The sequence below is a fragment of the Megalopta genalis genome, chromosome 5 (assembly GCF_051020955.1).
Source record: "Megalopta genalis isolate 19385.01 chromosome 5, iyMegGena1_principal, whole genome shotgun sequence".
In the NCBI taxonomy this organism is placed as follows: domain Eukaryota; kingdom Metazoa; phylum Arthropoda; class Insecta; order Hymenoptera; family Halictidae; genus Megalopta; species Megalopta genalis.
The window spans coordinates 16,136,709-16,160,267 of record NC_135017.1 but is presented as its reverse complement, the minus strand read 5'-3'; the positions used below and the strand labels follow the sequence as shown (position 1 = coordinate 16,160,267).

At 36.7% G+C, this 23,559-nt stretch overlaps 7 protein-coding genes across 12 annotated transcripts; 5 read left to right on the top strand and 2 right to left on the bottom strand.

Annotated features, from left to right (window-relative positions):
- Positions 1-438: 438 nt before the first annotated feature.
- Positions 439-3,230, bottom strand: Tpr2 (Tetratricopeptide repeat protein 2). The gene is made up of 10 exons (XM_033481659.2): positions 2,981-3,230; positions 2,600-2,688; positions 2,401-2,525; positions 2,140-2,328; positions 1,918-2,036; positions 1,674-1,827; positions 1,450-1,614; positions 1,204-1,369; positions 974-1,120; positions 439-892 (listed from the first exon to the last, which is right to left on the bottom strand). Exons 1-10 carry the CDS (start codon positions 3,016-3,018, stop codon positions 684-686), a joined length of 1,401 nt encoding a protein of 466 aa, XP_033337550.2. The 5' UTR covers positions 3,019-3,230; the 3' UTR covers positions 439-683.
- A 529-nt stretch (positions 3,231-3,759) lies between these two features.
- On the top strand, positions 3,760-8,145 carry Mtmr6 (Myotubularin related protein 6). 2 transcript variants are annotated; one of them, XR_013033432.1, is made up of 14 exons: positions 3,760-4,270; positions 4,563-4,676; positions 4,763-4,925; positions 5,000-5,157; positions 5,247-5,372; positions 5,452-5,586; positions 5,936-6,068; positions 6,147-6,373; positions 6,460-6,710; positions 6,840-6,980; positions 7,062-7,188; positions 7,261-7,530; positions 7,625-7,856; positions 7,956-8,145. XR_013033432.1 is itself a non-coding variant. In XM_033482024.2 (13 exons), exons 1-13 carry the CDS (start codon positions 4,259-4,261, stop codon positions 7,766-7,768), a joined length of 2,001 nt encoding a protein of 666 aa, XP_033337915.1. In that variant the 5' UTR covers positions 3,760-4,258; the 3' UTR covers positions 7,769-8,145. The 2 variants fall into 2 exon arrangements, 1 of the variants encoding a protein (XP_033337915.1); XM_033482024.2 differs by having other exon boundaries at positions 7,625-8,145.
- A 275-nt stretch (positions 8,146-8,420) lies between these two features.
- Positions 8,421-12,258, bottom strand: LOC143259489 (calnexin). 2 transcript variants are annotated; one of them, XM_076521974.1, is made up of 8 exons: positions 12,088-12,258; positions 11,496-11,755; positions 11,120-11,415; positions 10,385-11,044; positions 10,160-10,300; positions 9,891-10,016; positions 9,120-9,386; positions 8,421-9,039 (listed from the first exon to the last, which is right to left on the bottom strand). In XM_076521974.1, the coding sequence occupies exons 2-8, from the start codon at positions 11,749-11,751 to the stop codon at positions 8,983-8,985; spliced, it is 1,803 nt and encodes a 600-aa protein (XP_076378089.1). In that variant the 5' UTR covers positions 11,752-11,755; positions 12,088-12,258; the 3' UTR covers positions 8,421-8,982. The 2 variants fall into 2 exon arrangements, with proteins under 2 accessions (XP_076378089.1, XP_076378090.1); XM_076521975.1 differs by lacking the exon at positions 9,891-10,016 and adding an exon at positions 9,521-9,643 and having other exon boundaries at positions 12,088-12,250.
- Positions 12,259-12,790: 532 nt separating this feature from the next.
- Hpf1 (Histone PARylation factor 1) lies at positions 12,791-15,165 on the top strand. Of its 2 annotated transcripts, XM_033482019.2 has the most exons (6): positions 12,791-13,391; positions 13,600-13,633; positions 13,946-14,148; positions 14,216-14,364; positions 14,455-14,693; positions 14,764-15,165. In XM_033482019.2, the coding sequence occupies exons 1-6, from the start codon at positions 13,257-13,259 to the stop codon at positions 15,066-15,068; spliced, it is 1,065 nt and encodes a 354-aa protein (XP_033337910.2). In that variant the 5' UTR covers positions 12,791-13,256; the 3' UTR covers positions 15,069-15,165. The 2 variants fall into 2 exon arrangements, with proteins under 2 accessions (XP_033337910.2, XP_033337909.2); XM_033482018.2 differs by having other exon boundaries at positions 13,600-14,148.
- A 244-nt stretch (positions 15,166-15,409) lies between these two features.
- LOC117227072 (myotubularin-related protein 10-B) lies at positions 15,410-18,827 on the top strand. The gene is made up of 9 exons (XM_033482001.2): positions 15,410-15,894; positions 16,005-16,199; positions 16,266-16,421; positions 16,497-16,774; positions 16,841-17,145; positions 17,228-17,374; positions 17,440-17,612; positions 17,675-17,845; positions 17,914-18,827. Exons 1-9 carry the CDS (start codon positions 15,808-15,810, stop codon positions 18,382-18,384), a joined length of 1,983 nt encoding a protein of 660 aa, XP_033337892.2. The 5' UTR covers positions 15,410-15,807; the 3' UTR covers positions 18,385-18,827.
- Positions 18,828-18,949: 122 nt separating this feature from the next.
- xit (ALG6/ALG8 family glucosyltransferase xit) lies at positions 18,950-21,172 on the top strand. Of its 2 annotated transcripts, none has more exons than XM_033482002.2 (7): positions 18,950-19,236; positions 19,335-19,607; positions 19,686-19,854; positions 19,914-20,123; positions 20,179-20,418; positions 20,491-20,639; positions 20,708-21,172. In XM_033482002.2, the coding sequence occupies exons 1-7, from the start codon at positions 19,091-19,093 to the stop codon at positions 21,108-21,110; spliced, it is 1,590 nt and encodes a 529-aa protein (XP_033337893.2). In that variant the 5' UTR covers positions 18,950-19,090; the 3' UTR covers positions 21,111-21,172. The 2 variants fall into 2 exon arrangements, with proteins under 2 accessions (XP_033337893.2, XP_033337894.2); XM_033482003.2 differs by having other exon boundaries at positions 19,096-19,236; positions 19,346-19,607.
- Positions 21,173-21,387: 215 nt separating this feature from the next.
- Positions 21,388-23,557, top strand: ND-39 (NADH:ubiquinone oxidoreductase subunit 39). Of its 2 annotated transcripts, none has more exons than XM_033482022.2 (7): positions 21,388-21,545; positions 21,888-22,096; positions 22,168-22,461; positions 22,541-22,707; positions 22,779-22,907; positions 23,021-23,207; positions 23,293-23,557. In XM_033482022.2, the coding sequence occupies exons 1-7, from the start codon at positions 21,509-21,511 to the stop codon at positions 23,473-23,475; spliced, it is 1,206 nt and encodes a 401-aa protein (XP_033337913.2). In that variant the 5' UTR covers positions 21,388-21,508; the 3' UTR covers positions 23,476-23,557. The 2 variants fall into 2 exon arrangements, with proteins under 2 accessions (XP_033337913.2, XP_076378114.1); XM_076521999.1 differs by having other exon boundaries at positions 23,263-23,397.
- Positions 23,558-23,559: the final 2 nt, after the last annotated feature.

The window sequence follows — 23,559 nt, the reverse complement described above, 5'->3', positions numbered from 1 at the left end:
TAGTTTTATATCATATTTTACACTGTCAGCCACCGGTGGTTGACGCGGCTTAAACGGACAGTTCTGTGTCAGCCAACGATGGCTGACGTGGCACTCAACGTGTTAATTATCGATACTTGATAACTTATTTCGAACACAAGATTTATATTTAAATAGACAATAGAAATATCGAAAGATTTTGATTTTAATTTGTTGGATAAACACGCGGAAACGTTGCTTCTCGATTGAGAAATAAATAAAACGATGAAAAAATTGTGTTTCCTTATTCTTCTAAATCCCATTGCGACAACTACGTACTCGGCAAAGGAATAATTAAATATAATACATATATTCTATATATATATATCGTTATACTTTCCGAACATACGTATTTTTATATTATTCCTAAAATCGCCTGTCTATCACATTCTTTGATTCAATCGAGTACTGCAAGTATAATACAGTTCTATATTAAAGAATTTATTGTATCTTAATGTAACAATCTGTCTATTTTTCCAATGTGGAAAAATAGAGGGGCAGTAATGTCCTATATATAAGAATGAGCACGATTATTGAAATAATCAAAGAGTCCGGTTATACTTCTAGTATAACCAAATACTCCATTAAAACCAATGTCTATAAAAACATATAGAAGTCGTTTCGAATAAAATACTGTGTGTAACATATGCAATGTACTTAAAAATTTATTGAGGAAACCAAAAGAAGGGCGAAGTTTGGTGTCTAAATGCCGTAGAATTATCTTTGTCGTATCTATCATAATCATTTATATCATGCTCATTGTCATAACGCGATCGCTTCTTAGGGTCGGATAGAATTCCATAAGCTTCTCCAACTTCCTTAAACATCTTCTCTTGTTCTTTCCTTTCCCCTTCCGTTGCATTCATGTGTCGATCTGTAACGCGATATTATCAGGAAAGTGCATGGTATTTTAAATGCATTACCGAGCTTAGCATTCAAGGTTTTCTAACTGTACCTGGGTGATGCACCATTACTCTTTTCCTATATGCTTTTTTAATATCATCGGTTGACGCATTTTTATCGATACCTAGAATCTTATAATAGTCTTTCCTCTTCGATTTGTTCAATGCGAACTGTGCTTCCATAAGTAACCGTTTGTGTTCTGTAAATCGATAATAAAGTTAACTCTACGACGCGATCGAAGAAATCGTTTTTATAGAGTAGAAAATGGTCTATGTTATATACCTCGGATGTTGCATAGCCTGCATACTTTCTCTAGATCATGGACAGCGGGTTCGTAATCTTTGAGTAACATGTACGTCGATGCCCTTCTTAGTAGAGCTTTCAAATAATTTTCATCAAACTTCAATGCTTCCGTACATTCCGTGACCGCTTGTTGTAAAAGGCCGCACTACAGAATACATCGCGAATCAAAATAGTGATTTTTCATAAAAAGATTTATCGAGAAGAAAAAAGCAAAATACAGCATACTTTTGCGGCAGCTGTTGCTTTATTGAAATGAAGTTTCGCATTCATTGCAAGATTCAGGGGATCTATAGTCAATGCTTCCGTGTACAACGCGTACGCCGTTTGAAATTGGTTATTTTTATACGCGATGTTTCCCTCCTCCTTTTTCTTCTTCAAACTTTTAACTCGCTACGAAATTATAAGATATAGTAACCGTCGGAAACATTTTCTGTCCTACTGTTTTCTACCTTGTATATCTCCAGTGCCTTGGCATGATCTGGAGCCAATCTAAGCGCTTGTTGAAGATGTGCGAATGCTTTATCGATGTCCCCTTGAAAATACAAACACGTCGCACGAACGTATATAGCATCCACATTCTGTTTGTCGACGTGTAGAATATTACTGAAACAGAAAACAGTGCACAAATAATATGCGATGACATATTATTATTGTGCACGTACAGAGCAGCTAGTAGTAAGTAACAATAAATACTTGGCAATTTCTTGTGCTTCTTGATATCTTCCTAAAAATATTAAACATTGTGCTTTCATTAATTTAAACTTTGGACAATAAGAACTGACGTCGCAGCAACGATCCATACAGTAGACAACCTTTAGAAAATGCGAAAAATTAAGTATTCATTGTGTCTGTAGTTGACTTATATGTAGACATTTTTAGTTTTATTTGTTACACGTATAGAAAGCATTATTTCACCTTACGATAATCCCCCATGGTATACGCATCTTCGCCCTCTTTAGTATACTTCTGTACATGGAACAAGTTGTTCTTCTCTCTGGGTAATGCTTCATTATTTGGATCGAGTATCATTAATACGTTTAAATAATTTTGAGCTAGGTTGGTTTTCCCCAAAATTAGAGAGCATTTTATTATTCTCACATAGCTCTGCAAAAATAATTATACATAGCATGTATTCGTTCAACTTGTCCCTATTCTTGGGTGTATTATATAACATACTTTGAAAAACTTTGGATTCAAGTTTGTACACATTTCTGAGTCTTTTAAGGCGTCAGAATATTTGTTAATCATCATATAACAAGCAGCTCTGTTTCCATAATAACGATATTCGCTTGGGCATAATTCTACAAAGGTGATAAAGCCGGACCGATTAATTAATTGTTGCCATAATGTATGTCGAATCGAAGAGAATGCTCACCGATAAGTTCGCTGTATTCATTTAACGCCTTTTTATATTTTTTAGCTAAATAAAATTGTTTGGCAGCTTCGTTTTTCTTTTCCACCAATCTGAAATTAAATCTTGACAATACATAACAACGACAAATTATATATTTCATGTACGATCCGTAAAAACGTTGTTTACGCTATTTCAAAATGTATATAAAAAAAAGAAACGACTACGTAAAGGTCGACATAATACATTTTCGAAGAACATTGAAATTTTATTTGTGAAATGAGCTTTGTCATTGCAAGTCAATGAATCGATCGTATTAAAGAGTTCAAGTACTATCCGCATAAATTGAAGCGTGTAACGAAGTATCTTGTTGCGTACTCGTATAATTGTAATCTATGTACTTACTCCTTGACAGGTTTTTTCGAGTCCATGTCACTAGCCATTTCTGTTTATCGAGTTAACGTCGACGCGTGTACACGGTTTTCTATTTCGCGTTGCAAGTACGATTCCGTTAAAATTAAACGCAATGGCAAGGAGATCGAAACGTTCAGCTTCTCTTCGTGCGAGGCTCCTTTCGTCCTCCTTTGCTTCTTTAACGTTAACAGTGCCAATGCCAATCGACAGGAGAGGCTTGGTGTATAATACTATGAGTACATTGTATTGTACTATAGTGTGTATATATATATATATATGTTGTGTGTACGCTAAATGATCCTGAGAATTCTCCGTTGTCCGAGTGTTCCGAAACGCATTTCAACCAATTTATTGAAGATTCATCATTAAATACTACATACATGCGTATGTATTTATTGTAACTGAATTCATAAAAACAATAAACAAAAAAGTACAATTGATTAATTATTTTTTGTAATTTGCAACAGAAATCTAGAATATCAATACATCTCATGAAGTCCAGCATCTATATTTGATTATTCAAGAATTATATTGTCATTCTGTTACATTACATTAGAAAAGTAGGAGGAATTGATTGTACATATTGAATTAGAAAAGTCAGAAATCTTAATATGTATCGATTAAATGTATCGATGGTCAAGACTATGTCTAAGCTAAGAGTATGCATATTTACTCAGGTCCATGTTTATAGGGTTTGCGCTACGGTTATGTACCCAGGTGGCGCTACGCGCCGCCTGAAATTGGCTATATGCCATATAGTTTCCCCCCTATAAAGGTGACTTGCCGGATACCCGTTGGAAACCACGAGGAACCATTTACCAAGAATAAACGTGTATTGTGAGTACTCGTCGTGTTTGATACAACCGCCGTAAATGGATCGTGTAGGCAGAGTAGACCGCACCGTCCAATAATCGGACCGAATGTACATGTTGGTAGTGTTCGCGACATCTAACGGTAGATCATAGTAGAATCAATTGGCAACTAGCTCCGACATTTTACCACGGGAAGCGCCACTGCACAGAGGCTTCGACGCGACAAATGATTTTTGCCAGATTATCTATTGCTTCTTATAACAAAGGTGGCAAGAAACAATCTTTTTGTTGTCGATGTACATATTCGTACTTATATGGTTCAATTTGAGAAGAACAAGCTGAGCACTCTTGTTTCGGAAGATGGTCAGTGTCAGTCAGTGGTAGTCAATGTTTAATTTGTCAGATGATCCGTCAAGCGTAAACAATTGCGAACGGAAAGAACAAACTGGATCAAATAATGAATCCGAAGGTATGTATAACGATGTAACACTTTATTGTCCACATACGAACGTTTCTAATGAACGTTTCCACGTGTTTCTTGGCATCTGTCACTATCTTGAAAATATCACGGTTCACGTTTATCAGTTGTTTTTCTTTTCAATTTTCGTTGAATATATATATATATATATATACACTTCAAAGTGCTCAAGTGTTTTATTTATTTTATACGATTAGAGAAAATCTGTAGATTGAAATTTCGATTGAACGCGGAAGTGTTATTCCCGTTAGATGTTACTTCTGTCACGTTATTATCGTTCCAGGTGGAGAATGTAACGATTCTTGACAAGTATAGTAACAACCACTCTGTCGGAACTCTTTTCTTGACTGAACCTCATCTTATATTCACTGAACGAAATGGGAAGAAGAAAATTTTTGTAACGTATAAATATTAGTGCTGCTACCATGTTAGATTCTCTATCGTTCGAAATATATTTGTGATAGTCTTGTCATTGTATTTCAGGTTCTATGTACACATATTTCAAGTATAGAAAAGCAACCATTAACAACGACAGGTTCACCGCTGTGTATCAAGTGTAAACACTTTTTTATTGTAACATTTATTATTCCAAAAGAACGAGATTGCCATAATATATATCAAACATTATCCAAGCTGTCTTGCCCTGGTAAATCGATTTCAGAAGATTCTTGAAGAGATAGTTTTCAGACATAACTTTTACACGCATAAATTCATGTTTAGTGACTTTAGAGGATCTCTATTGTTTTAATTACCAACCGAGAGACGACACCCTACCGCAGCATGCAGGATGGAACTTTTTTAATCTGCAAAGCGAGTTTCAGAGACAGGGCCTTCCCAATGAAGAATGGTCTCTGTCTTATTTAAATACAAACTACGAGGTATAAAGCGATTAAAATTCAATCATAAAATTTTTCATGTTATACAATCTTATAAATATATACAACAAAACGTTTGTTTACGGTTTCAGCTTTGCGATACTTATCCCAAGTATTTGTATGTTCCCAGTACAAGTAACAGTGGTACTTTGATAGGTAGTGCAAAGTTTAGAAGTAGAGGCCGACTACCAGTTTTAACGTATCTACACTCCAACAAGGTTTGCGGAATAAAAAACAAATAAAAACAAATCGAATTATGTAGAAACTCTGGAATTAAGTAAGTACAATTTTTCAAAGGCTGCCATTTGTCGATGTAGTCAACCACTATCGGGATTCAGTGCTCGATGTCCCGACGACGAACAGATGATGTACAATATATTGTGTACAAATCCCAATTCCAAGTACATGTACGTCGTAGATACAAGACCGCGCGTAAGTTTATAATCATGGACCAAGGTATTTTTGTAACAGTTGAACGAATTTTTGGTAATTATTTGGTATATGGGAGGCAGCTCCGATGACCTTGACCATAATGTATGTTGCCAAGGTTACAACAAATACGATGTTTAGTACAAAGCGTGACTCGTCTCATGGTCTACCTTCGATAGTTGATAACTTTTTGATAAATAATGAGCAATGGCTAAAATCTCTTGAGGAGTGCTCAGGAGAGTGTGCTGTATATATATAATGTACCAAATAATTACCAAATTTCTTATTGCGAACCATTTTCACCTGATCAAATGTTATTTGAAAATTTATGTTCATGATTTAATTCCTTTAGATCAACGCCTTTGCCAACAAAGCTGCGGGCAAAGGATACGAGAATGAGAATTTTTACGATAATATAAAGTTTCAATTCTTCGGTATCGAAAACATACATGTAATGAGGACCAGTCTGAACAAGTTGATAGAACGTGAGTCCTACTATCTTATTTGTTAAACAACAAACATTGCTCGTTGTTTCAAATGTAACCGATTAATATTCAAAATAGTGCAAAGGGCAACTTCTATGACTGCGTTTCTAAGTGGTTTGGAAAGCAGTGGATGGCTCAAGCACATCAAATCTATATTAGAAGCTGCTTGGTTCATTGCTCGAGCCGTATCGAACGGAGTTAGCGTGGTAGTGCATTGTAGCGACGGCTGGGATCGTACTGCTCAAGTTTGTTCGCTCAGCGCGCTCTTATTAGATCCATTTTACAGAACGATTCAAGGTTTTCAAGTAAATATTTCACTAATCGACTAATATCACAAACTCCCCAATTTTCTAGGGACTTGTACAAGGTATTCTACTTTCCTTTTGTTCAGGCGTTGATCGAAAAAGACTGGCTGTCGTTTGGACATAAGTTCAGCAACCGTTGCGGTCACATTAGCTGTGATGGTAAAGAATTAGCACCAATTTTCACACAGTTCATTGACGCGACGTATCAGCTGTTGCAGCAGTACCCACACAAATTTCAGTTCAATGAGTTTTTTCTGTTGACTCTTCACGATCACGTACATAGCTGTGAGCATGGTACTTTCATAGGAAATTCTGAAAAGGAGAGACAAATGCTTAGGTATAAAAATGATTTATTTATTATGAACAGGATCGGCTATCTAAAATAGATCACCCGAATAACTCTGTTTGTTATTTATTTATGTATATGTGTATATATATCAAGGAGTGCAACTCAAATTGCTTTCAGAGTATCGGAGAGAACGTATTCTCTATGGGGACGTATGGCAAATGATATGCACGAGTACATAAATCCTCTCTTCAAATGTAGTCGACTTAACGACGAGTCTAGCAACGTTTTACAACCCAAACTGGCTGCACAGAGCATCATGTAATGTATAATGTACAGGATTATTATTTGTATCGAGCAAAGAGAAAGAATGATATATTAAGTACACCGACAATGTTGCAGTTTATGGCGAGGAATGTATTTCAGATTTGAAAATGGTATTCACCCTAGAGAAACTTACGAAGATTACTTGCTCACCATGCACGATCATACTAGTTGCCTGGAAGATCACGTTAAGCTTCTTGTAAAGGTAAAAAGTGTTGCCCAATTTTTATCAGTTTCTTTCTGATCGTATCCTTAAATGTAATTACTCACCGTCCAGAGAGTAGGCGCCTTGAATTCGACTCTGAATTTGAACAATGTTCAGAACAAAGGTATACAAGGAAAACACAAGTACGATAATAAGTATACTAAAGAGCCTTTGTCCGAAACAATCATGGAAAACACAGCAAATCACGAGGAAAAGAATAAAAATAAAGTAGAAATTAGTAATTTGGAACACGAATTAGAAACAGTTGCCTTGGATTGGAAACCAGCGAGAAGCATCACAGAATGTTCATGTTCTACTACGTTTGATGCGTTCAATCGAAAGGTATACAAATGTATTCCTGTTCTACGATAACTCGTTTATAGCATCTCACTAATTGCTGTTCATTTCACTAAATCGTATTTCACCAATATTTTAGCATCATTGCTGGTCATGCGGCGAGGTGCAGTGTATCAGATGTATGGGTGCGCATACAATTCTCTCTGGCCATCTTTCGCAACGTTCAGTACCCACTTGCCAGTCATGTACTCAGGGTTCCAGTATTCAGTCTACTAGTCCCTAAGTCTCTAAGTGAAATTTTTCTCTAAGCACTTTAATTTGTGATCTGTACCTAAGATGTATGTATGTTAATTAAGCAATGTGTCGTTGAGGTAAATCGAAGAGACGAAAATTCATATATTACTTTTTAAATAAATGTTCGCTTTGAACATTCTATTATATATTTTGCATTCATATCTTTTTTCTTTTAGAACATGTTGGACGTCGAATAAGAAAACAGATACGAAAACTATTACGAATAAAAATACAATTTTATTTTAATTGTCGATTGTTGTAAATCGAGTTCTAATATGAGTATCGTTACTGTTTTTATTGTGCTCACGTTGTTGAATTAAATCATTTTCTATGAGAACAATCGAATAAAATTGGTATATATATTAACGGTTTCACCATCTATATCTTCTACTCGAGAACTGTCATTTACGTTCGGATCATCACTCTTCTATAAGTGTCCTTAATCACTATGGGTGCTGCGCTTAGTAAAAGTCGAAATGTAGATATCAAATCGGCTGTGACTTAATTCTTTGGAAAATAAACTTTTCGCGGTCCATCATAGAGAAAAACATATTTTTGTAATATATTCTTTAATTATTCTTAAACAATTCCAAACTTAACAGTTAAAAATTATATATGACATTATACGATACATAAAATGGTTTCACTCACAGTGTACACTTTATTAACGTAATGTCAAAAGAGTAATTAAACATTATTTAAGAAAAGTTAGTTACATCGAATAACATAAACGTCTGCGACATCGGTAATTGAAAATCGTTTGTTTAATTGTACGCTATTCTTTCTATTTTTTTCGTCTTCTTTTTGGTTCTTATAGATAAAATCTATTGCATTACTCATTTCCGATATACAATAACAAAAGTTCTTCGACTACGTAATATCAAGGCATAAATAGTTACACCGAGCATCATTCGTTACAAATTTGTTTCTTTTTTTTATCTTTCTGCTTATTTTATGTGTTATCATTCATACGTGAAACATGCTCAACGTGAAAAATCATTCGCCTTAGAGTATGATACTTAATGAAATCGAGCTCGAACCAAGTTCTGGGGCAGAAAACTGGTTCCTAGTGTTCGCATTGCATTCTATCGGACACTGAAAACTCTAACGTACACAATGGCGAGTGTTGCGTGGAATGTGAAAGATTTGCATAAATATTTGAATAACATGAATTTTTTCTGTTCGTTTTAATTTCAATAAGATCTATTCTTTATTTGGTTTTCTTCTTCTTGGTCCGTCGCCACCCATCGCTGGCTTGTCCTGTAACGTTCAATAACGTTGTAAAATTGAAAATTGTATTCAATGCAAGTATCGAAGTTTTAATGATCTTTTTTACTAACGCTGTCTTCGCTTTCTATTAACTTTTCGGTCCCCTCCTCGTTCTTATCGAATTCGTCCACTGATTTCTCACTTTCGATCTCTGCCACCTCAATTTCGTTCTCCGCCACCACCTCGGGTTTTTCCTCAGTTTTCTCCTCAGTATTTTCCTCAGTTTTTTCCTCAGCTTCGGTACTGGGAGTTTGATACTCGTTCGATTCCTGTTGCGCTATCGCCTCCTCGTTTGAGACCAGGGGCTGTTTATCTTCGTCTTTCAAGTCATACTTGTCCTACGAAATGAATTAGTCAGTTCTGTACTTACTATATCGTTATATTACTTGTCTATTAAATGCATCTACATTTAATAGGAACAAAGCGCTAGTATAATTAGCTATTTGGAACATAATTTGAGGATTCTTTATACCTGAGAAGCAAAGCAGCAACAATATATTACTAGCATTATGGGGATACCAGCAGCTATTATATATACAGCCCATATCCACGGATGTTCTGCTGTAAATGTGCCAACTTGACGCCATATGCCCCACTATGTAAAATAATTGTACAATTATAAAATATGATCGCAATCGTTGGCACAGTGAAGGGGTTCCAGATGGTATTCTTTTCCTACTTTATACATATAATACATTTTGATGTATATGTACATATTCTACGACGAGAGTTTTGTGCTATTACGGATGTATCAATATCAAATCGCTTAGCTTTGGTACTATTACGATACTTTTGTATAAATGCTATATTAAGCAAGTAATTGAAATGACAGGCGGGTGTACCTCACGGAACCGTTTCAGTAAATACCAGATATATAATACGACTGGTATCGCGCAATACAAGAAATACAACGCCCACCAGCCTGGTTTATAATTCGTAGCTTTTAAAATGCGACCCCACAGAGTTACCTGCATGGCACAGCGTACATATATAACGTATTTAGATGTGCACAGAAGTATTATTCTCCTATTCTTAATTTATATTCTTTTCAGATGATATACGTTAAAAATATAGAATCACATCATCGTGCAGTAAACAAAACAGTACTTACACATTCTTCCGCGATTCTAGCGCGACGTACTTCAAAAGTATCATCGGCCCATTTCTTTGCTACTTCTTCGTCATCGGTAATCAAAATATTGTCGAAATATATGTCTGTGGACATAGACCAAAGTTCAAAGCCGATAGCGAACTGTAAACACATAGCACTTTCAAGAAGAGTTGAAATTCGTTGGACAGTGTTATAAAGCGAGAAATAAAAAGTATTATAACATACAATGGATGTCATTCGGAATGGGTGTTCATCATTGAAGTAATTGGGATTGTGTATCAACCTAGGCTTCCATTTCCCTTTGTAATTGGGATTGTTGATTAAGGGAGGCGACCATTTTCCCTTGTATCGCGGGTTCTTCTTCATCTTCTGTTTGTACGGCCCGCAACCCGCTACATCGACACATTTTGGATTTGGTATGTCAGGAGGTTCCCATTCCCCGTCCATTTCCACGTCCCAGTCTTCGGGTTTTACAGAGTCAGGATTAGGTATCATCGGCGGTTCGTCCTCGAGCCATCCCTCAGGTATGACATCGTCTTCGTCGACAATTTGTGCTGGAGCATCTTCGTCCCAGTCGTCTGGTTTAGCAGCCGACAGATCTGGGATCTTTTCTCTATCGTCCCAATCTTCGGGCTGAACATCCGTAGGATCTTCTATCTCCAAAGGTGGGTTCACGGGGGGTGTGAAGTCGTCCAGCAGCGAACCAGAATTCACAACCTTATTGTCCACTTTGATTTCAAAACTGTTATCCGGACGGATGATCAAGGTGTAGAGGTGAGATTGTTTGTCCTTGAAAAACTCTTCTAAACGTTCCCTTGGTTTTTTACAATGCTTCTCCTCTATCGAACCATTCAGAGGATTTTTATGCCGGAATATAAAATGTAACTGCGCAAGCGTAATAAGCAAAAATTAGTGTGTCGAACGACTATAGGATTAACAGCGTTTTTTATTGTTGTATACCTTGTGATCGTTTCCACATTTGTCAGGCCCAAACATTATAGTGTAAGGAGATTTATTGTGAAAATTCTTCAAATCCATGTGTTCTGGGTCCAACGTGAGGAGCTTTAAATAGGCCCCTCCACATTCTTGACCTTCTTGGAAATTCACTTCGTATTGTACTATTAATGGTTTGTCTTTGAAATGGAATGGTTTAGATAATACTGTAGATACCGCAGCATGCCTAGCTTTACTCTTAAGCACTAGTCCTAGATCACCCTCGTGCGCATGTTTCTTAGGTTCTTCTATAGACCAGACTCCTATAAAAACAGTTAAGGTTAGAAAACCCATATGGTAGCGCTTAAAGAATATGTGTCTTTTCTTTAGATATAAAACATACCGTCATAGTTTGCTATATCATCGTCTATAGAATCTTTCTTAGCCTCCGACAACACCCATGTCTCCTTAAATTTTTCATGATCGTCGAAAGTTTCCACTAAATACGCGAGTCCAGTTACCTCCGGAGTTTTGTATACTACTTCCGGTACTACTACATCCTGAGCATTGTTGTCGTTGCTTTCGTTAGCTCCGATAATATTACACAGTAGACACAAATAAATGATTCCGTTTGCTACGAGTTTGGCCATCTCATACATCTTCCTGAAATCCAAAAGTATAACTCTGAAACTTCTTTTTTACGTAAAAGTTAACGATGATTTCAATAGGGTTCATAGGTGTGTGTAGTTTAGAGTTATTTTACGTATACCTATAATGAAAATATCGATAAAGTTATTACTTGAAGTAGTTAAAAGTAGTAGTATTTGCATTGTTCGAAAAAAGAAAAGGAACAAATAGGTAAGAAGTGGTAGCGTATTTTATTCAGAAACAAGATCTTTTCCATGTTTAAAGACGGTTACAAATATTCCGTGATAACAGTTACGTAGGACATACTATATGTAACTACAGATAATAATGAAATTGTATTTTCTTACCGAATTCATGAGAGTTCAGTGACGGATCATCGATTCCTGAGAGAATATCGTGTTCGATGAGAAAGCTACGTCTCGGACTAGATCTAGAAGTGGCTTATTTATTCAATTAAGTAATAACAGTAATTGAATTACGTGTAAATGGACTGCCTCTGGAGGCGTGCGTTCCAAAAAGTAGCGAGAATGCCGGAAACGAGGGGCAAGCTCCACAGGAAAACCGTGTGTTCCACTTGTAATTCAATTAATCGAATAGTCGTTGTCGAGGGGCTCCTGTTCGAGCCTCGAATCGGTTTCTATGAAACACCGATTTCACTGTCGATACTTTGTTGACAATCGACCACCTTCGTACCGATAAGAAGTACAAATTTGTGTCGAGCCCCGAACGAATTTCGTCCGTTCGTTTATTCTGACGTGCGATATTGATTGTGCCGATATGTAACGCATAAACCATTTTCCCCGAACATCGTTCCCATAAAACTCAATTGATAGTGTTTCTCAATCGACTGTGGTGACAAATTGTTCGTAGCAGTTCGTATAATAAGGAAAGATCTACGAACGACACCCGATCTATAGGAAAGAAAATTTATATATCGACCCTCGCTAACGGATCAAGAAGCTGCATAGAAAAAAGAAGCATAGCATTTTTTTTTGCTCTGATTGGCTGACGATTCACTGCTGAGACAGAATCTACTGCGGATTTGATGCGCGCGCCAGCTTAACGAGTAAGAAAAACGTGCAGAAGTAGGTCCCATTACACTGTAATCAGTCGTCGTCAGTATTGTTATGTGCATATGTAAATGCTAAGATATATCATAAATACATAACTAGTTTTGCGGAAAGTTTTTTTTTATCAAGAAATACTGTCAAAACAACTTTGGTTGCAGTCAGGCAGTATATAAAACTTAAATCCGGCCACTTTTGGCGCGAAATGTCCTCCCTTGGTCTCGACCAACTGGCTCGGCTGCACTCGACTGCACTCGGTTGGGCTCGACGGAAAAACGCTCGTAGCGTGGTGGTATCGTGTGTAGCGAAAGGGCCTATGTAAATACATATGTAGTATGTACATGTATAAAAGAAACTCATTCCTCTGATTCCTCCCTTGATTACATTCACTTTTATATGTACATATACACTATTTTCCGCGGGAATCTTTTATTCAAACAAATGAGAAAATGTCTGACAGCGAAGAGGAACAATTTAAACTTTATAAGGGAGATTCACGGATTCCTTGCCGGTACGGAGCAAAATGCTATCAGAAGAATGCAGCTCACCATGAGAAATACAAACATCTACCTTCAAAAGACGCGGTAAGACATCGTGATAGCCATTTACGTTAATGTAATTATGTGCATATTGTCTAATTATAATTATGCATACATCACGTACACTTTGTTCATATGCACAATTTCTAATACTCTTTAGGTTAGAGTATTAGAAATTGTGCATATATATGAACAAAGTGTACGTGATGTATGCATAATTAAGAAGTATTGCAATATACTTTTGCATTTGTAGAAGAAACAAAAAGGTGGAAGGCGTGTCGTTATCGGTAAGAAAAGAAAGAAACATGAGGATAACGAAGGATCGGTTGATTCCTCAAAGAAAAAGGTACTGAAAAAGGATGATGCTGAAGTGAATGAAAGTGTCCCACAAATCGATAATGATCAGAATGTGGAAAAAACTGAGGAAAACTTTGAACCTATGAAACAAGAATCTGATTTAGATAACGAGAATCCTATAAAACATCCATCTACACAAGTTACCATTGCATCTTTGCTAAGAGATTGTAACTTTAGCATCAATGACAACAAAGTACTTCCAACCGAGGTACAGACAATTATTTCTCATTTGTTCTTAACAGAAATGCCAGAAGATTTCTTTCAATTATACGAGTTTTGCAAGACTATTTCTGAGAAGGATCCTCTAAATGTCTTTAAAGATGTACAATTACAACTTGTGGGTCCTTACGATATATTTAATGAGACATTTTTAAATTCCAAAGTTGACGATAAAAAATCACTGCTGAGACACTGGAGGTATTATTATGATCCACCAGAATTTCAAGTACGAAGTTTAAATAATTTCTTTCACTATTTGGGAAACAATTAATATTAATTCAATTATTTTACAGACTATCATTAAAGTCAATGGCAAGGAAGCTTTGCACTTTGGTTACTGGAGGGACAATGTATCAGAAGGACCTGAATTTGTTGCAAAGAACACAGCAATTATTAATTGTGTGATCGAACCGGTAGCTGAAAATATATTTGCTACGCTTTAGTAAGCAAAATTATTAAATCTTTGAAACTGTGAAATTTCCTCTTTTCTCAAAAATCACGAATAAATTATTACTTTTAATTTATCCTCTAGTGTGCACCTAGAAGAGAAAATAAAAATGGCTAATCCATTTGAAAAGACCCATATAACACAGTTGCAACAAAAATTAAAAAACTATGCCCGAGAGAAAAATATAACGTTAAACCAAAAGTCAAGTAGGATGCAGGATAGGGAAAAGAAAGTTGTTGCAAGGACTTTTCACAAAGCGGGAATTGTGGTACCGTACGATAAGAAAACTGAGCTTGGATACAGAAACCTAGCAGTAACAGATAGTGAGCGACCAGAAAAATAACAAAAACGCATTACCGAACTTGAATTTTACTTCCTATCTTTATTTCACAGACGAATTGAAGAAAATATTGAAACAAATAGGAGATGCACGAACGCCAGAAGAGAGAAAAATACCGTTCTCAAAATTAGAAGAAGTTATAAGATTGGCAACAATCGCAGCTGATGAATGCGATTTCGGCACTTGCTTAGAACTGGGCCACGATCTTTTTTGCAGTGGCATTCCCCATGTGCAGAACAAAGCATTGAATATGCTTTCTCTTGCTTACAATCTTTTGCAAAGACCACAGTTTTTGGAAATTGTGCAGGCGCATTTCAAAGATAGAAATAAGGGTCAGAATCTAAGTATACTTCATTGAATTTAGAAAATTTCCGATTCTCGTTCTTTCGCAATTTTGTACATTGAGTGACAATTAATTTCAACCATTTGTGAATAAATATATATATTGCCCTTCATTCAGTAATTTATTGTATATTGTCTCTTTGTTTAGAGCATTTACTACTCCATTATCCGCATTTGATTCCGAGTTATGTATTCGGATACATCTGAATACTTGGATTTTAATTGAATGAATAGATTGACGCAACTGTGAAAGCTTTAGATATGATACACATGTGATGCTTTAAATACTCAATATAGGCACTGGTAGATACTATAGACACATGTGTGTATGTATAAACTGTGCAACCACACACACATAGATGCGTATAATGTAGCTCTAAGAATCATGGGAAGTTCACATCACACGATGCCAAGTTCTCGTTCACTCGACACATTGTGGTCGCAGAGCCAGTCGCAGGTCTCGGCGAACATAGCCTCAAGGTCTGGCGATGAATAGAGTACGAGAACGACGGACGAGGAGGAGGACATAGAAGTATTTCTCAGGATGATTTGTACGGAGAGTTGTATCGCGGCCTTGTATGAGCCTAAGAAGTGAATTTTTCTTGTGACATTTGTCAAAAATGCCTTGAGCTTCGTTACACGATTGAACAATCAGCGATCGTATGATAATGGAAAATTAAGTGGGAACTAAAAGGAACCGCAGCCTATGTCGTGGGATATATTCTGTTTTCTATGGTTTTATTTCTACACGGTCGATGCCGATCACTCACGCGTTCGCGATGGAAAGCAAAAGTTGCAACAATTTTATAAGCTATGTGGGTCTCGAGGAACACGAAATGCAGGTAATTGTCTACCACCGATCTCTCACGTAAACATTCAGACATAACCTCAATTAAGAGCTTTCTATGGTACAATATCGTTAATCGAACGTTGTTATTATGTTGTATATTAGCCATTAGGTTCCAGTCGACGTAATTCGCTCTCCGAAAATAATGTCAAATTACTTCCCGGTGAGATTCTGATCACCAGTGCACAGAGCGTTCTTATGTATTCACCTGTCAGCGACCTGAAGCAAGGGACCTCTGGTAATCTATCGGTTACAAATTTCAAGCTCAGTTTCATCACAACGGATGACACGAACGAAGACGTAAGTAGGATTCTCGCATAGAATTATCTTTTCAAAGGATCAATTATCTCCCTATCTTGTTCGCAGGACATGGTGCGCCAACAGAATCATCTTTATGGCTACATGGATACATGTTTAACGAACATAGAAGATATTTATATAACTGTAAATGATAAAAAAAGAAGGCTGGTACCTGGCAATACTGTGCCGTCTAAAGTAAAAGGGATATTTATTATTTGCAAAGTAAACATTTCTGTTCGTTTCTTATTAGTACTATGAACATTATATCGACGTTACATACGTTACAATGGATTTCAGAATCTACGAACATGGTCGTTTTCTTTTAAATTTTCACCAATCGGCCATGGGAAAACTCTGTTGACGGCATTGTTGCATCATGCTTTTCCTAGCAGACATCACTTATTATTTGCTTATGATTACGAGGAAGCTTATTATAGTAGTCTTGATAAAGCTGTACGCTTGTTTCAAGATATATCGGATTGGCATAATGAATTAGAGAGAACCATAAACAACAAGAAGCTTAGAAAATTTTGGAGGTTGTCAACAGTTAACGTAGATTTCAAGCTTTGTCGTAGGTAAATGCCATCTGTGATGAAACCTACCACGAATGGAATACAAAAGAATGACTAATTCGGTTGCAGCTTGACACGATACATAATTGTACCAGCATCCATCACCGACAGTCAACTAATGGATGCAGTTAAGCACTTTCAAGGCAACCGTCCACCGATCTGGTCTTGGTCGAGTGCACATGGTGCAGCGTTAGTAAAAATGTCGGAGCTTTCACCACTGATCACCAATAGAATGCAAGAAAATATTTTGTTTGAGAATGTCCGCAAGAGCCACCCACAGAAAAAGGCACCATTTGTTTTAGAATTGAACAAAGAAATTAGTATAAAGTTGATAGCCATATCCTTTTCCAAATTTACTAATCTTTGTTCCCCAGGTGAATATTTTCCTATGCATGCTTCCAGCTTTCTCAGGCATCGTCGAAATTCTTGTGTTTCAATAGTTTCTGTCTTGTTTAGAAAACATCAGACAGTTTTGGCATCAAGACAACAATTTCTATTCATTGCTGGAAAATACGAAATGGTTGAAGCATGTATCATATTGTTTGCAAAAAGCTGTCGAAGCCTGCGAGCATCTGCATTTAGAATCCTCCGTTATTTTACAAGGTGAATATTTCGAATTACTACTGTTCTCTATCGTGGTACTGATTTGAGGAGGTATGATCTTTCAGAAGGTGCTGGCGCGGATATTTGTTGCGTTATATCGAGCTTAGTTCAATTATTACTGGATCCCTATTTCCGAACCGTAAATGGATTTCAATCGCTTTTGCAGAAAGAATGGGTTGCCGGTGGGCATCCGTTTTGTGATAGATTAGGTCACATCGCCAAGAGGAAATCTGAAAAGGTATACCGATACGTTTCGCATCTCTTAGGTACGATCATGTAAAAACCTTTCTATTTCAAAAGTCTCCAGTGTTCCTTTTATACCTTGACTGTGTCTGGCAATTGTGTCAACAATTCCCTGCGGAATTCGAGTTCACGGAAACGTACCTGACAACGTTGTGGGACGCTGCTCATGTTTCAATTTTTGATACATTTATTTTTAATTGCGAGAAAGATCGGGTGGTGGCAGCTACGGTAAACATTCTAAATATGAAATAGTATATCTGCTATTCGATGCTAAGGACTAGTTTTTACCTTTTTAGGAGCCAAGTAAACCTTTGGTTCTACGAAGTGTCTGGGATTGGAGGGAACAGTTCAGTGAACAGGACATATTATTATTTTATAACCCTCTGTACAACCCTCGCGAAGCAAACGCAACAGAAAAACGCATAATAAAGCCCCAGTATAATGTGGTGAACATCGAATTGTGGGTTCAGTGTTACTTTCGGTGGATACCGCCGTTAGAGATCCATAACGGCGGACAAAATCATATAGAGCTTTACGCAAGATTGCTGCGGAACAACGTAAACCAGCTGAAGATAAGCATAAACGGGAACTGCGATTCACCCGTTGCAAAGACGAACAGCTATACCGTTCAAATGAACATCAACAGCTTCTATCCTTTTTCAAATCAGAGAACTGGGAACACGGTCAGCACTCCCATAATAAACAGCTCGATGTTAGCCGCAGAGAGCTTGCTAGACGCGCAGTCTTTAATAACTGCATGCGACTGATATGTACATACCGTGGTAATATGTTTTTGGAACTCACAAGCTACAGTAGAGAAAGATGGTTCAGGCGTTAGGACGTATTTCCTGAATCCTTCCAGTGCCAATTTTATACTAGTGTTTGCTCTCGCTTATGTATATTTATACTGTAAATACGAGTTGTTTTTCGACGGATAACGTTCTAGCGGTCGTAATCGGTTTTATACGTTACCAGTTGTATGTGCTGTGTATGTCGTATGTATATTGTAAGTTATTTTTTGTCCATGCTTGATTTTGATTTTTCTCCATTTGGCGCTGGAAAGATCAGAAACATCTTTGAACAAAAATAAATACGAAGTATCATTTTTGTATGTTATGTTGTAAAATAAAAGGATTAAGCGAAACCGATATTTAACAACATGCTGATGTTATATAAATTAAATAACAATAAAATTATTTTTTGTAGAAAATCCGTGTCTCATTTTTCGTTTCCCTTCTGAAGCTGTATCCGGGCAAGAAGAAGAGAGAAATACATATGTACATGATAAAGTAAAATAGTTGTGTCATAGAACGAAAACTGGCGGAAGGGGAAGGGAGTCAGTTGGTTGGAGCAATGGAGTTGGAGTGTTGGAACTGGTTGGAGCGTTGGAGCTGTGCTCGCAGCGTCAGGTAACCGTTCTGACTTTCGTGTGTATCGAAGAATGTTTTATGAAATTGTAAAATTATCACCGCGATGTCTGTGAAAAACTGTAAAGACAATAAAAAATCAAAGAGTACGAGGAAAGGTTATGCTACGTCAGTGAAATGGAGTCCAAACAAAGTTCTTTTACAAGTATTCATTCTCGTCACATGTCTCAAGATACTCTTGATTCCAATATAGTATGTATCTCTACGTATCCTCAAAATATTGTAACTCTTCAAATGATTCGAGGTTATATACGTTGTGCTACATTTTTTATAATTTATTTGACTTCTAGTTATTCTACAGATTTCGAGGTACACCGCAACTGGTTAGCCATAACACATAGTTTACCGATTCAAGAATGGTACATTAATACTAAGTCCGAATGGACTCTAGATTATCCGCCATTGTTCGCATGGTTCGAATACCTTCTCAGCCATTTAGCAAAGCTGGTTGATACCGAGATGCTCGAAGTGGATAATTTGAACTACGCATCCTCTGGTACTGTTTTCTTCCAAAGAGGTTCGGTTATACTCCTGGATATACTGTTTGCTTGTGGAGTAAGAGAGTGCGTTCTTTAAACTTTCTGGGCAGCATGAAATTACTGAAACTTTGATTATTTAATATATTATTTTTCATGTACCAGAATTGGAAAAGTGTTTTGTAACTCCTCCGATAGCTATACAATTTTTGTAATTCTATCATTATGCAATATGGGATTGCTGGTAGTGGATCATATACACTTCCAATATAATGGATTTCTACTTGGCATTTTATTATTAGCCATTGCAAATGTATCCAGGAAAAATAATCAGGTAGACACGACGGTATTATTTCGTTCTTATCATTTAAACTGAGATGCTCTATGTTTCAGATTTCAATGCTGCAAGGAACTCTATGGTTTGCTTTGTTATTAAATTTAAAACACATCTATTTATATGTAGCACCAGCTTTTGCTGTCTGGTTGTTAAAATCCTACTGTGTGAACAGTAATTGTTTCTTGAAACGTTTATGCGAACTGGCAAGCATAGTTTTTGCAACTTTACTGATTTCATTTGGCCCATTTATATCTCAATTATCACAGGTAAAATAATAAAAAACTATTTATTGTTTTCTATGATTAATCATGACCATTTTAGGTGTTATTGAGGTTGTTCCCATTTAAAAGGGGTCTTGTACACGCGTATTGGGCTGCGAATGTATGGGCACTGTACATAGGGTTGGATAAAGCAGTGGCGACTACTTTGAAACTGTTAGGTTGGATAAAAGCTACGAAGACAGCTGTGATGACTGGTGGCTTGGTACAGGAACAGTCGTTAATTGTATTACCAACGCCGACTCCAGTTGTAACATTATTACTAACACTTATCTCGATATTGGTAAAGTAAAAGAATCTGATCAGCCACTGTGTATACTGTGTTGGAATCCAATAGTAATAATATAAATTGTAGCCTACACTGTACTCCTTGTTTTTCAAAGAAGATTGTGACAAAAATCCGAAGCAATTTATAAGATGCCTGGTGCTTTGTGCTTTGTCTTCGTTCATGTTTGGCTGGCATGTACACGAGAAAGCTATTTTAACTGCTATTGTGCCACTCTGGTAAGATAGAATATCATTGTGTCTTAAAAAGGCAAAAGATTTTTAATTAATTTTTCTGCGTGTTTCAGTGTTTTGGCTGTAATTGACAAAGACGATGCTAGAATATTTTTAATTCTAAGCAGCGCTGGACACACCGCACTTCTGCCGTTACTTCATCCAAACAACTTAACACCGTTAAAAATATTAATGCTCTTAACGTCTATGGTCGTTTCGCTCTTAGCTATTTCGCGAAAGTTCAAGCAACACTTGCTACGCTATCACGAAACTATCTATGTTATTAGTCTACCATTTTTAACAGTATACGAAACTGTACTGCACAAACTAATATTTCACAATAAATTGCCATTCCTGCCTCAGGCAATCACCTCCACATATTGTGCAGTAGGTATCGGTTACTCTTGGCTGTTGTATTATTACATGTTCCTGCGCTACAACGAGAACATTGAGGGTCAAAAAGAGAAGAAAGAATAACAACGTTTATTCATTCCATATTTAAAATAGTGTACGAGAAGATAAATATCTTTATATTTTAATGTTAGATTTCATTATTCTAATTTACATTCCCTCCTTCTCTCTTCAATCGCCTATTTGAAGTTCATGATCGTTCATGATCGTTCCACTTAAAGATCAGTTCAACGAACTACGACAGTAGACAGAGAGAAACGTCAGTTTCAAATTTCGCGCGTTCGATAAAACAGTATATATTACATCATACATACTGGACTACATGCTAACTTCACGGAGGCATTGTACATTGTGTATGTACCACTATCTATATGTATTGTATTCCATACTGAATGCTGACTGCTCGTCTTCGATCTTCTTGTCACTTTTCGGCCGATTTACGCCGAATGCTGTAGACTGTAAACATGGCGACTTGGATTCCAAAAACTGTACGAGCAGCGAGTAAGTACTGTTTATTTATCATTTCTCCTCGATGTGTACTTACTATTGGTAATCCGTTATATGTTTTAGCTACAGTTTTGCATTGTATGGTTGTATCCCATGCATTTTATCGACGATGCATTACAATTATATAACTGTATTGCAGAATTGAACTTTAATCGACTAAATTTTATTATTTGATCGATTAATTAATGTGGAGAAACAAAAAGAAAGCTAGTCATGAAAAGTTGCGATTGTTTTAAACGAATTTATAAAGTTTGTCGTTGGTTACAGATTACTAATTTTAGTCGTTGATCATCAATGGTTAATTAAAGATATTAATTGTTCTATTGTATGTTGCAGAAAATCAAAATGTATACGGAGCATGCCAAGTCATACAAAATCGCGACTGCACAAGTCAGCCAAGGATTATTAAAAATCCAACTACAGCCAGCTTGAAAAGAGGTACCGGAGGCCGTAGTTCTTTCAGCGGAGTGGTATGTACAGTGTTTGGGGCAAGTGGTTTCATTGGACAGACTGTGTGTAATCGTCTTGGAAAAATTGGTACGCAGGCAAGTAATTTAGTCAGATTTATTTTGTGGATGGAATAACCCGAGCCAAATTAATACGACTTTCTTTATAGATAATAGTGCCGTACAGAGGCAACCAATACGATGTTTTGCCTCTTAAACTGTGCGGTGATCTGGGACAAGTTCTGTTTCATCCTTTTCATTTGACAGACGAAGAGTCTATAATCAAATCCATGAAGTATTCCAATGTTGTAATTAACTTAATCGGCAAAGATACAGAGACCAATAACTTTGACTTTTATAATGTACACGTGGTAGGAGCCAGAACCATAGCCAAACTTGCTAAAATATGTGGCGTAGAACATTTGATTCACGTGTCAAGCTTAAACGCTACGCCTAATCCCACAGTAATTAATCGAATTGATATTTTTAAACAAGGCGATAATAGTATTCGTCCTGCACATCTGATTATTTTACTATTGTTAGCCGCTCATGTTGGAGACAGGATCGGAGATACTTAAGTGTAAATGGGAAGGGGAGTGCGCTGTAAGGGAAGAATTTCCAACTGCAACTATCGTTCGACCCGCGTCTGTCTATGGACAAGGGGATCAATTCATTCGTCACTATATGCATCCGATGAGACGATTTGAAATGTAATATATTTCTAATTGTCCATTATCTATTACGTTATTGTTACGTTAATCGCGCGGTTCGACAATTACAGGAATATACCCTTATGGGAAGAAGGTCAGAAAACTGAAAAACAACCAGTGCATGTGTCTGATGTAGCTGCTGGCATTGCCGCTATTGCGACGAATCCCTGCACTGCTGGTAAAACTTATCAGTTTGTTGGGTATGTATAGTAGAATTCGCATTTAGATCTAAAACATTGTTTACGGTATATTCCTTTGTTGAGAGATCACGAAAGATTTTAAGGGTAGAAGTGTTAAAATCATTTTTTTATAGTCCAAACAGATACACATTGTATGAAATAGTCAACTGGTTCTACCGTCTAGCAATTCCAGACGCGGATGGTAAATTTAGCATAGGTGCTATAAAATCCAATTATGTCTTTGAAATGAAAGTTGTTTTTAGCGAGATAATGCGCGCTATCTATCCAACTATACCATTGTCTTGGGAAATTCTAGAAAAGGTGAGTTTATACTTAAAATTACCCCAACGAAATAAATATAATGTTTCTGTATTAGCTTGAAGGAGAATTCGATGGTTTTTTGTAGGAACATGTTTCCGATGAAGTATTACCAGAATTACCTACGTTAGAGGATTTAGGCATTACGCCAGCGAACATGGAATCTAGAATACCATGGGAAATGAAGCCGTACGTATTTGAAGACAGGCTCGTACGATCTTTGGGAGATTTCATCGCGCCGCCACCACCGAAAGTGATTCCCCAAAATTGAAGATTGTACATGATTAGTTGAAATTAGTATGAAAACGGAGTGTGCTTTGAATGCAAATAAAGGAAGTATGTACGCGTGATAATA